The 12,700-nt window shown below is 33.0% G+C and overlaps 1 protein-coding gene across 1 annotated transcript in view; it reads right to left on the reverse strand.

Annotated features, from left to right (window-relative positions):
• LOC308338069 (semaphorin-3C) overlaps positions 1 to 12,700 on the reverse strand; it is a gene marked incomplete at both ends in the record, with an annotated part of 70,819 nt that overhangs the window by 45,655 nt on the left and 12,464 nt on the right. The window contains 4 exons of the mRNA XM_080831634.1: positions 1,066 to 1,180; positions 2,471 to 2,613; positions 4,016 to 4,135; positions 8,204 to 8,294. Of these exons, the coding sequence (XP_080687760.1) occupies positions 1,066 to 1,180; positions 2,471 to 2,613; positions 4,016 to 4,135; positions 8,204 to 8,294 (469 nt within the window). The remainder of the gene's footprint in view (positions 1 to 1,065; positions 1,181 to 2,470; positions 2,614 to 4,015; positions 4,136 to 8,203; positions 8,295 to 12,700) is intronic.

Raw genomic sequence — 12,700 nt, forward strand, 5'->3', positions numbered from 1 at the left:
TTCTTCTAGAAAATCTGATACAGGGGCTCCTGGGTGGCTCAGTGGGTTAAGCCAGTGCCTTTCACTTAGGTCATGATCTCAGGGTCCTGGGATTGAGCCCCGCATTGAGCTCTTTGCCCAGCGGGGAGCCTTCTTCTCTCTCTCTCTCTGCCTGCCTCTCTGCCTACTTGTGATCTTTCTCTGTCGAATAAATAAATAAAAACTTAAAAAAAAAAAAGCTGATACAAAGACTTTTGTTTCTATGATCAATACACTGGCTGGCTTTTGAAGAGTTCAGCTACCTATTCCAGTTTCTACAACTGCTAGAACCAGATTTTTCTATATTGTAATGCGTTTTTATTGCTTACCTCATCACCTGCCTCAAAATCTGAGAATAGCCAGCATTTTACATTTTAATGGGTTAAAGCAAAATAAAAGTCATTTCTAAATGGCACTTAGTAAACATGACACTATGATGTGTATCAAGTTATTCTGATTAAAAAGAGAACTGCTCCTTGGTAGAAAGGAATAAGATTGTTTGTCTTATTTGACCTGGAAAGTGTCACCCTCTTCATGTCACACATGCTGAGAATGCTTAATCCCAGGGTCACCAAGGAGGACTAAGACTAGAGAACACGTCTAATTTCTACTCTGACACTGTCCCATCCAAACTTGATTCTGCTCAGTAACCATTAAAATATATAGCTCCATTCTCGTACCAACTGATTTCAAATCAGAATATTAGAACTTAAATATATATGAAATGCATAGTCTTTCAGATAAGCAAAAATATATCATTATTCACATGTAAATTATACAAGTACATCTTTCACTCTCACACACATACTTATTTATATATCATGGTGAATTCAATGAACTAAATGTCTCAGTAGTGCACTCAGAGGCAAAACAGATTTAAAAAACACTTAAGGAAATTTATGAACAGTGTCTGGATCATTCATTCAAATTGGCAGATTATTTATGCTAAAAGCATTCATGGAAAATACACCCTCTTCTGAGAGGTTATTAAAATAAACTTTACAAACTCCTTTTCAAAAAACACTTCTCAATCTCACATCCATGTACCTAATTCATCAAAGTGTGTTTCTGGGCCGTCTTCATCCGTTACAGAGCACACCAGCCTCGCTTTTAAGAAGGTCGTCCACTTGTTGACAAGGCTACGCAGTCCCCCAGTGTCATTCTAAAACCATTTTGAAAACACACTTCAGAAAGCTTAAATAAATATTCAAGTGCATTAAAAATTCAGCTTGGACTTGGATTACTTGAGGATTTGTTATAATCTGAAGGGTGGAAATGCTAACTACATGTGCATACCAGCAAAGATGAATATTTATCTACAGTATTTTTATAAAATAGCCTTAGCTGTACTATTAATTTTCTATAGTATGGTATCAACTGTAAATGTTTCAATTTATATACGCCCTAAAGTTTTCTAACTTCAACAGTGCATGATGAAAATATCTGGAAAATGTATAGAGAACACATAATCTAATTTGTCCTAATAACTCATTGTCTTCAAAGTGAACATAAATTTTTGTATACTGTGAAGCTTGCAGAGTCTACTGTGGTCAGGAAAGTGGGCTATACTTATACCAAGTGGTCTCCAATAGCTCTATTTTCTCTCCTTCATTTCTCTGTGTTATCGTTTAATCCTCAGTATTTCCAATCAGATGCTTCACTAGATATATTTCTCCAGCCAGGGAAGGGAAAATGGCATTTGGGTCATTCACAAATAGTCTCTCCTGATTTTTTTTCTGTATGCCCAGAAGCCTTTCACTCCTTCTGCAGGCTCTACTGCCTTGTTCCAAATGACTTAAAAGCAGATGAGATCCACAATTAATGGAATATTATAATATTTAAAAATAAACTATTTAAAACACTGAACACTTTAAGAAATACTTTTGCACGAAGTATGTTAATCATAAATAAGTCAGGGCAAACCTATAAAACTCCTATTTGAGAGGTCATCATGAGTTTTCTTGAGTTACTATGTATAGCTTAGAAAGTAGCTTAGAAAGCTACTTGCTATTTATACCAGAAGAATATTTTGTTTACTGTTTTTAATTAGCACTATATTTTACTAATGCATTTCTTTTCATTAGAAAATGAAAAGTTCCTCAATAATTGTCTTTATTGAGGTTTTGCTATATTTTGTTCACAAGAATTATTGTTTCTTTCTGTAACATACAATTTAGCTATTTGTTTTCAATACAAATGCATTAAATGCAAAAAAAAATTAAACAAAAACCATTTATTTGTGTAAAATCATGACAATAGTATTTCCTTGAATTAAGCTTTTTTATCTCATATGACTGATGTGAATAAATAGTAAATTAAAATGTCACCCTCAATATTTCATTAATTTGTAACCATAAATAAAAGTGGGAAAATAAACTATCGGCAAAAGAAAACATATTTATATGATTTGAATTTGTGTCTTTCCTCAAATTAGGACAAGATTAATACTTACAGGACATATTCTGGCAATCATGGAATGAATCTGTTTTGTGCTTCTGCTATTGTCAGTCAGTTTCTCTTTGAAGAAGAAGTACACCTTAGCATCATTTGGATCTGTGCCATCTGGGATCACATGTGCATCCACAAACATAGGTTCTGAGGAAAAAATACAAACACTATATATATATACTTCTGATGGAAATCCATCTACGGTTCATCCAAGTAGATCACAGGTATATGGCTTCTTCATCTTTGGTACAGAAGAATAATTCCATGTTCATAGGCAGAATCTAACAGCAATAATTGTATTCATACAACATACTGTATTTGGAATGTCAAGTGCTACAAAATATATCTATAACGTAATAGCTTAAACTATTTTTTCCCTATCTGCAATACATTCTAGAAGTTCAGTAAATGCAAAAATTCTTTGTGCAGGGATGAGTTCTAAAAAATCAAAACGCTTTTCTACCAGCTATATCTCATGGAATTGAATGGTCATTTTATAGGGGAAAAAAAAAAGTTTGTTTTTCGAAGTATAGTTTTCAATCTAGTGCATAAAAACTCAAATTCACTGAAGCAGAATGTAGAGCCGGGAGTCCAAGATCTCAAAATGTTTTTTTCTTAAGACGGCATATGAAATGAAGGGGAAATTTTTCAAGGAAAAAAATGCAGTCATCTGAAGACATAGAGGGATTTTTTATTTCAAGAACAAAACAAGTTTTAGAATACTCTATTTTCAGATGTACTGGAGTCATAAATTGAAGACGTAAATGGACAATTGCTGCTTTCTTGTGCCTGCCTATCAGTGAAGTAAGATGCTGAACTGTGGTGATTCATGCTTCGCTGTGCAATGTTGAATGAATTGCCAAATTTAGGGTCAGCTAGAAATCATCCCCAGGGTGAAATGACAAAGATCATAGTGGTTTCTTCTTCTAAGCAGCAGCAACCGATTGAAATTGTACATTAAAGTCAAATGAGCATCTTTCATGATGTGAATGTCATGTGACTCTACCCCAAATTAGAAATAAATGAATAGTGATAATCACAAAGTTATCATACATATGATTTCTGCTAAGTACTAAATCAATTATTAAAAATTATATATACCAGTTTTATCATTTAAGAATCTAAGTCTAAAACAAATATGAGGAGTTCCTGAAAACACCCTAGTCATTATATCTAACTGTCATAAATTTAGGAAAATCTTCAGGCTTGACATTATTAAAATATTCAAGCAGACTAAATGAATAAATATCATATTTAATAGTTATATACTACAAGTAGACAACTGGAGAAGATTCTTGCATATGAGCCTGTATAGTAAATATCATTGTCATTTTTATTTATTAATTTATGATAATTATATGGCAGTTAATATAGAGTTAGAATATGGACTATGGACTACTTCAATTATTTATTTTTCCAAATATTTAAAGTCATAGAGTACAGAATTGTTACATCACAAGTGATTTTTTTCAACCATTTTAACCTTTCTTCATTATAGAACTAAATCAGTTTAAAGCATGATTCTCAAAATGCAGAAAATGTTTCTTACCACTTAGCCATTTGGAATTGTGCTGATCAGTTCTGACTGCATTCCTCTTGGTTAAACTTCGAAAAATAGCAGCATCTGTGCCCATGAAATCTATATACATTCCAGAGAAAAGCTCCTCATCTATGAAAAAGTAAGAAAATGTTAACATAATTTTAAATGTTTTTAAGGCTATTTTAAAAATCAAGGAAAACTCACTTAATTAGGTAACCACCCACATTACAGAGTGTTTATAATTGTTGGTTTCCATTGTCCATTAAATAAAAAATTGGATTAAATTTAATCTGGTCTCATTACTGCCTGTATGATTACCAAAACAATTTTATTCTACATAGAAATATATAGAATAAATCTGCCTATACTTAATTATACTAAAAACCTAAGTTTATACAGTATGTATCAAAAAAGACAGAAATAATAATATGCATAAAGTTAATAAAATGGTCTAATTAATTATTACTTTCTTTTAATAAGTCAAAAATACTATAAGAGAACACTCAGTTTCTAATTTTGGCAGGAATTAACCAAGTGGGAATTAGGGCTAAGTCATTTAGTACCCTGAATCTCTACCTTCTCATCTTTAAAATATGGGAATTGGCTTATGACCTCAAAATTTTTCACCATCTGTTAAAAATTCCATGATTTCACTACATAGGTTGAAAATATTAGTTTTTATTGTCAAAATATTATTAATGATAAGGTTATTTTATCCTTAAAAGTATATGTTGTAATTTTTAGTGCTAGAAATTTTCTATAAGGTAATTTTTCAATTATAATACACAATAGATTACTAACATTATGCTAAAAGTATGATATGATATTAATAAGCCACATGTAGTTTGACACATTAAGCCTTAAAAAAACAGAAAGCAGAGATAAAAAAGAAAATATATTTTAAAATTAAATTATCATCATTAATGGCAAAATCAGATAGTTTAATCTGTATTTGCATAACATTAGATATTGAGCTTATTTGTTAAGGTCCATATTAATTTCTACCCTAGTAAGGACAGTAAGCATTGAATTGCTATGTGTAACCCCAGAATAAAAAAAGTAATTAAATGTCTATTTAAAAAAGAATAAAATGTATCGGGTCTGACCCACTGAACCACAGTGCAGCTTTTTTCTCTGACTGATGTTCTACAATTACTCCCCTGGCTATCTTCAGATCATGGTCATTTTGGCAGGACTGGAACATTTTGAGGCACTCCAAACTCACTGCCTAATAATAAGCGATACCAATTAACCCAGGATAGAATGGAGAATGAAACGTTTTTAATATGTGCTCACCAGGTCATGCACTGGACCCCTACCGGTTAGCAAGTGGGTATCAGGCATTGTGTTGCCCAGTTCTGCTTCCTAGTGGGGGTCTGAAACCCATGGGAACAGATTATAGGAAGATAACAAATGTTCATGAAAGCATTTGGAGCAATTTAGCTTCATTTTGTGAATATTTGTGAAGCATCAGCTCAAGTATTCTATAGACAGAACAGCTGTCAAATTAAGATAACTTTGTAATTAATTATTTTTCATTTTTACTATATCGATTACCCCCAAAATGGTGGGTTATAAATTCTTGCTTTTCAATAGATTGATTAGGACAGATATTATCCTATCTGTTTCCAGGAAGAAAAGGAAAAAGGACACTCAGAGGATGGTGTATGGCAGAGAGGGTTGATTCTAATCCTACGGCACCACTTCATTATTTATGTTAAAAGCCTACTTGCCTTGTTGGCGTCATATCCTGTCTTAAATTTTTACTAATTCTATTTTTTTAATTTTTTAATTTTACTTATTTGAGAGGGAGAGAGAGAGAGAAAGAGAGAGAAAGACTGAGCGAGAGCGTGAAAGCAGGGGTAGGGAAAAGCAGACTCCCCACTTAGCAGGGAGTCCAACTCAGGCTAGATCCCAGGACGTTGGGATCTTGACGTGAGCCAAAGGCAGACACTTAACCGACTGAGCCACCCAGGTGCCCCTTTTATTAATTTTGATAGCAAGTTAGGAATAATAAATCTTCTGCTTTATTTTGTATAAGAAATAATTAAATAATTAATATCACTTTAAAAAGAATTTTAAGTAGGGATGTATTTTTCAGAATGTCTGTATTGGTTTATGCAAAGATAAACTGTGCCTTTTAACTTTTAATTCAAAAATCCTTTGCTTTCCAATTTTACTTCCACTGAAAAACCTTCTGAGGCTCTTAATAGCTTCTTTAAGAGATATCATCTAACTTCTTGCTATGTTACAACAATGACATGAAAAAAGAGAAACAACAAAAAAGACCCTCTAAAGTTGAACACTGGTTTACGTACCACAACTATATTATGAAATTTGAAATTCTTCAGTTCTCGATGTTTCTTGATCCTTTAATATATAGAAATACTTTAAATAATCTGTGTTATTCAGTGCCTTGCACTAGAACAGAAATGATCAAACCCCATATGGCAAAGTGAGATGACTACAGAAATTCATTATGCAATATTGGAGACAATATTGGAGATAATTTTAGAGGGATAATCAGTAGAACAAATAAAATGACAAATATAAGCTGCTAAACTTATTCCTCCTTTCTGTTTTCAGTTTTGAGGGTAAGCAAATCACTTAATGAATGACTCTTTGATAGCTTACATCCTAATGTTAATCAAAATATTAAAAGATAAGGGCATCTTAGTGGCACAGTTGGTCCAATGTCTGACTCTTGATTTTGGCTCAGGTCATGATCTCAGGGTGGTGGGATCAAGCCCCGAAATGGCCTCTGTGGTCAGCACGAATCTGCTTGTTCCTCTCCTTCTACTTCTCTGCTCGCTCTCTTTCTCCTCTCTCATAAATAAATGAATAAATAAATAAATAAAATCTTTAAAAAAAAGAATGTAAGAATAAAAATTGAAGTCTCAAATCCTTGAAAAATGAAGGTCAATAACTAACTTAAATTTTGTAAACAAACCCAATTCTCTAAGGACGAAAATATTAAATGACTTATCACAGTTTAATAGGAAAATTTTAAATGTTCTGTTTTAAATCTTTTTTGTTCTAAATGATATTTGATGACTATTAGTATTCACAGATCCTTGAAGTTTATAGAATTTAACTTGAAATAAATGAAAACTCTATATATTTATATATAAGTATATAAATATATAGCTATAATAATACTAGCTAGTAATACTAGTAATACTAGCTATATATTTAGCTAGTATTACATATATATCATCCCATTTCAGTAGGTGACTACAGTTTTCTTCCTAATGGAAAGACTTTCCAAGACACTGCTTTTTTTTTTTAAAGATTTTAATTATTTATTTGACAGAGAGAGACACAGCAAGAGAGGGAACACAAGCAGGGGGGCGGGAAAGGGAGAAGCAGGCTTCCCGGTGAGCAGGGAACCCGACGCGGGACTCGATCCCAGGACCCCAGGATCATGACCCGAGCCGAAGGCAGACGCTTAACAACTGAGCCACCCAGGTGCCCCCAAGACACTGCTTTTATTAAATAATATTCAGAAGCTTATCTGAAAAGTTTCTGCATCAGACATAGCTGAATATCTTGTAATTTCAAAGCTTTCTAATTTTTGCTCCCAAGGATATACACATGCATTTTGTTATTCTTTCATTTGAAAGAAATATTATTTTAATCATTTGTAAAATATTACTAAAATATGAGAAAGATGGGTAAACTTAATACTAGAAAAGAACTACAGAAAATATTGAAAATTACTTTATAATATATATATCATTCTTTTAAAAGATTTTTATTTATTTATTTGACAGAGAGAGAGAAAGTGAGCACAAGCAGAGGGGAACAGGCAGAGGAAGAAGCAGGCCCTCCACAGAGCAGGGAGCCCAATGTGGGCCTCGATCCCAGGACCCCAGGATCATGACCTGAGCTGAAGGCAGCCACCCAATCAACTGAGCCACTCAGGCATCCCTATCACTATGAGTATATGAACACACACTTTTTGGTAAATGGCTGACTTGCTCTAGAAGTGACAGCATCATCATAGTGAATGAAAAAAATTCATGTTTATTACTTCATCGCAAGTTCTTGCAACTGATAAACTACAATTTCTCAGCTCACAACTTTCTGTTACTTCATTCTTCATATGACTATCTCGATGGGCATACCATGTCATGCACTTATTTTAGTTTCCTTTTCATTTGGTATTTCCCCCTCCCTATTTTATTTTCCACTTACTGATCATAACAGACACTGTGTTCACATTGGGGTTGAAGGAGCAGCGTCCTTTTCCAGATTCACACTTAGAGTCAATCATAAAAACTTGGTCCTTTATTATAGAAAAAAACATAAATACAGCAACAATAAATAACTTTATATTTAGTTAACCAATTTGTTCTTTAGTAAAACAAAGCATCCTCATAAATAATATGCTTTCCATTTGTTTCCTATGCCTCTTCAATTTACTTTATTAAGACTTTCTTGGCCTATATGAAGAAAACATCTGGAAATGATAAGCAAACTTCAGCAGACCAAAGTTCTCATCCTACTACCATCTACATAAAGCTGATCCAAAAAGTCCTTCTCAAATCAGTACCAGAAAACAAACAAACAAACAAATAAATAATACCAGCAAAAACCACCTGGGAATCAAGGATCATTGTAAATCAAACTAGATACATTGAAAATTAGCCAAAAGAAGAAAATTGTCCACAGAGAAATAATCTATACAAGGATTATAATATTTCCAAAATAATCAAGACATTTATATATATAATACATACATAATATAATATATATAATATAAAATTTATATTACTAGTTAACTTTGTTATATAAGCATTATGCCAGATTCAAGAAAGTTGAATTCATAATTTAGATAAAAATGTTTTTTACTCTTTCATTCATTTAACAAAAATTTATTGAGTATTTACTATAAGCCAGGTACTAACAAAACATTAGGAATACAGTAAATAAGATAGACAAAAATCTTTATCCTCAAGTAATTTATAGTATAATGATGGAGAGTATAAATATACAAAGGATAAGTACAGAAAATATAGAATATGCTAGATGGTGCTCAGTGTTTAGGAAAAAATTTAAGCAGAAAATGGAACTTGGGAAACCCAGGATTGGATGCAGTGATTCAATTTGAAATATGATGGTCAGTGTAGCCTAATGGAAAAGGAATATTTTGTTGGTATATTTAACCTTTTTCTTAAACAAAGTTAGAAAAAGCTACTACTAAAATTTAAAGACAAAATTTTTCACTTTTGTAGGTTGCATTAGATGATAGAAGATCTTAATTATAAAGCTAAGGTTTTTCAAAATTTTCCTGAAAGAAATTCAGGCTCAAAATTTTTGAGTAAGGAAATGAAAGGATCAAAACATTGCTTTAAGAAGATTGGGTCTTACCTTGGTGTTTTAAGAAGATTAAGAATGGCAATCTTATTTTATTTTAAAGATTTTATTTATTTATTTATTTATTTATTGGAGAGAGAGAGAGAGAGAGAGAGAGAGAGAACAAGCAGGGGAGGGCCGGCCAGAGGGAGAAGTAGACCTCTCGCTGAGCTGGGATGCTGTTGTGGGGCTCCATCCCAGGACTCTGAAATCATGATCTGAGCCGAACCAACTGAGCCACTGAGGCACCCTGAGAATGGCCGTTTTAAAAACAGACACTGGATTAAAGAAATAGATTTGCTTTCACTGGCAATAGTCCAGGAATTAGGTAATAATAATCTGACATGTCAGGATTTCAGGGATCATGGTAACAGCAGTAAAGATGTAAGAGAAGTTGTAAAGTAAAAATCGGCAGACTTGGCAATCAATTACAGATCAGATGTAGTTCAGGAAGATGAAGAAAAGAAAGACTTTTGAAGTTTTGACTCCTTAAAGAAAATAAAACTAGTTCATTTTTGTTACACTGAGTTTGATATGGTGGCAGGAAATCCCTGAGATTTTAGGGAATCATAGAGTTTAAAAAGAATCACAGTCCTCTCTCCTGGAAAGGTCTTATAAAATGATCCTCTTCAATGAATTAACTCTATAGATGAGGGAAATAGAACTCACCCAACGTCATGCAGTTAAATAATTACAAAAGTAAAATTAAAGTTCAGTCTCCTGACTCTTCACTATGTCTGCTTTCCAAAAAAAATTAGTATTTACAAAATGACTAAACTAAACAAATGATTGAGGAAAAACAATAAAATTTAGTAAGGCCAGTTGTGATTACTTCGTCAGAGACATACACATATTTTACTATAAATGTGAGCATTGGCACTACAGGAATCGATGAAATTGTTTAGGTACCACTTGCTCTCCACTGAACTACTCCTCCATTGTTCAGCATCATTTCTCACACAATTTGAGTCTAGACTTTATCACCAGAAAGAGTGTAGTCCTCCTGAATAATCACTAATTCATGCATACAGCAACAATTCTCCAATTCCATCCCCTAGGAACCCATTTCCTCAGCCTTCTCTCTTCCTGACTTTCTTTGTTAACAACCCATTTAGATTCTGTGCTCTTTAGTTCCACTAATTTTTTGCAGAAATATTAAGTTCCTTAAATCTCTGATTTTTTTTTCATTGAAACCACAGCCTGGAAGGGCATGTCTATCTATACATTCTCCATACTTGTGTCCAAACATCTAAGCATTTTGCAGAAAGTGATTCTACAAGGTAAAATCAACATAATATAGATTTGTGATCACCAACACAAAGTGGATCCTCTGTACTGCTCAGTGAACTTTCAAGGATGCTCTATCAACGGGTTCTTCCGTTAATAATTTCAAACCATTGTCACTATAGTCAAATCACTTAATTTGTTCTTAGTTCATATGATCAACAAAGAGTTGATCATATGATTGCAGAGAAAGTGAAGGCTTTAAATGAGACATCTTTAATTTCTCACTCCAAACACATAAATGAATATATACTAATACATCCACTAGTACATGAGAGGAACTCTTTCTCTTACTTTAAGGTCATTCCACCAATGTCTTAGATCTCATTGTATCCAATCTTCTTAGGCAACTTATACTTTCCATTATCCTCCCTCTTTCTTGGATCTTATTAATTGGAAACTTTATATCATCATTTAAAGAACCCATTCAGTTCCTACACATTACTCTCATTGAGAATCACATTTCTTAAAGAATCACATATACTCATCACCATTTCCTGACTTCTCACTTTCTTCTCAATCCATTTCAATTGGGTATTCAACCTCAATTGTTCTATTGAAACCCTTTTTTATATCCTAATGGCAACCACACTACACAATTCGTGTTTATTTTTTAGACTTCATTTTACTTGGATTCTCAATGATATTTTAGATTGTTACCCATTTCTATCTTTTTAAAAAGACTTATTTTTATTCCGAGAATGTATACATTTTTGTTTTTTCCTCCCTACTTGGAGGGTTCTTCTTCTTTCCTGGCTGTTTCTTCTAGGTCATGTTCGAAGGTCCCTTTTTCTCCATCTTGCCATTAAATTAAGAGACCCTCAAGTTTCAATCATAGTCACACTTCTGTTTTCACATTATTCCCTCTCTGCATGACTAAACCCATGCATTGCTTGGGTTTCAGTTACTCTTACAAAACAATGGCTCAAACATTAATATAGCCAACTGTATATTCAACTGCCTACTTGACATTTCTACTTGAATCTTTCAACAGCAACTCAAACTCAAGAGAACAAAGCTCAGGCTTAAAATCTTAATTCAAGCATGATTCTCTTTGTTGCATCCCATCTCAGTTCATGACAAATATATGACTGAAAAGGCCAAAAATAAAAAACAAACAACAAACAAATATCTATATCATTGTAAATTCTCTTTTATATAGCTAAATCCACTAATATCAACTATACTTTTCTATACTTCATACCTGTTTTTCTGTCTTTATTGCCACTCTCTTTCTTTCTTGAAATATTATATCCACTCTCTAACTGATCTCACTACAGCCCTCTCATTCCCTCCCCACCTTAAATCATTTGTAATGTAACACACAGGTAAAAACACAAGCCTTGCCATACCATTTTCTGCTTAAGATCATTACAGTTGCTCCTCCTTTGACACAGGATAAAGACCAACATCTTAAAGGTAGCTTACAAGTTCTGATATAATTTTGTTTTTGCCATTCTTCTCATTAAATAAATACCTACTTATAGATTGGATCAGTGAGAGAAACAAGTAGGACCAGAAAGAGAGTAGGTGGTGAAAAATTAGGAAAGAAGGCATAGCAAAATGTCTCAGGTTATAGATGTCAATAAAGGCATTGAAAAACAGAGGGCATGACCAACATATTATAGATCAGTCTAGGAGAAAGGATGCTGATTACAGGAGTCAGTTTGATCACTGAGGAATCTTGGTCACTGAGAAATAGTATTAGTTTATGGATGATAATGAAAGTCAGATCAGAAAGGCTTAATAATGACATGAAAAACAGGAATATAAAAGCTGGAAATATAGCCTACTAGTCTGAGAAGTTTTGTGATGAGTAAACGAGAGAAAAAAGAAAGTTGAGAAAAGTCACAGATCTGAGATAATGATTTTAAGGAAAAGAAACATCCTATTTTAAAACAGGAGAAACAGTAAACACAGGAGAAGGAAAACGAAGATAGTAAACAGAATAATGAAGGTTATTGATCAAAGAAATTTATTGATAAGGAAAATCCATAACTTTTCCTCTGAGAAGAGGAAAGCTATGAAAAGATACATAAACAGAAAAGTTTG

This window comes from Martes martes, assembly GCF_963455335.1.
Source record: "Martes martes genome assembly, contig: scaffold_117, whole genome shotgun sequence".
Classification (NCBI taxonomy): Eukaryota; Metazoa; Chordata; class Mammalia; order Carnivora; family Mustelidae; genus Martes; species Martes martes.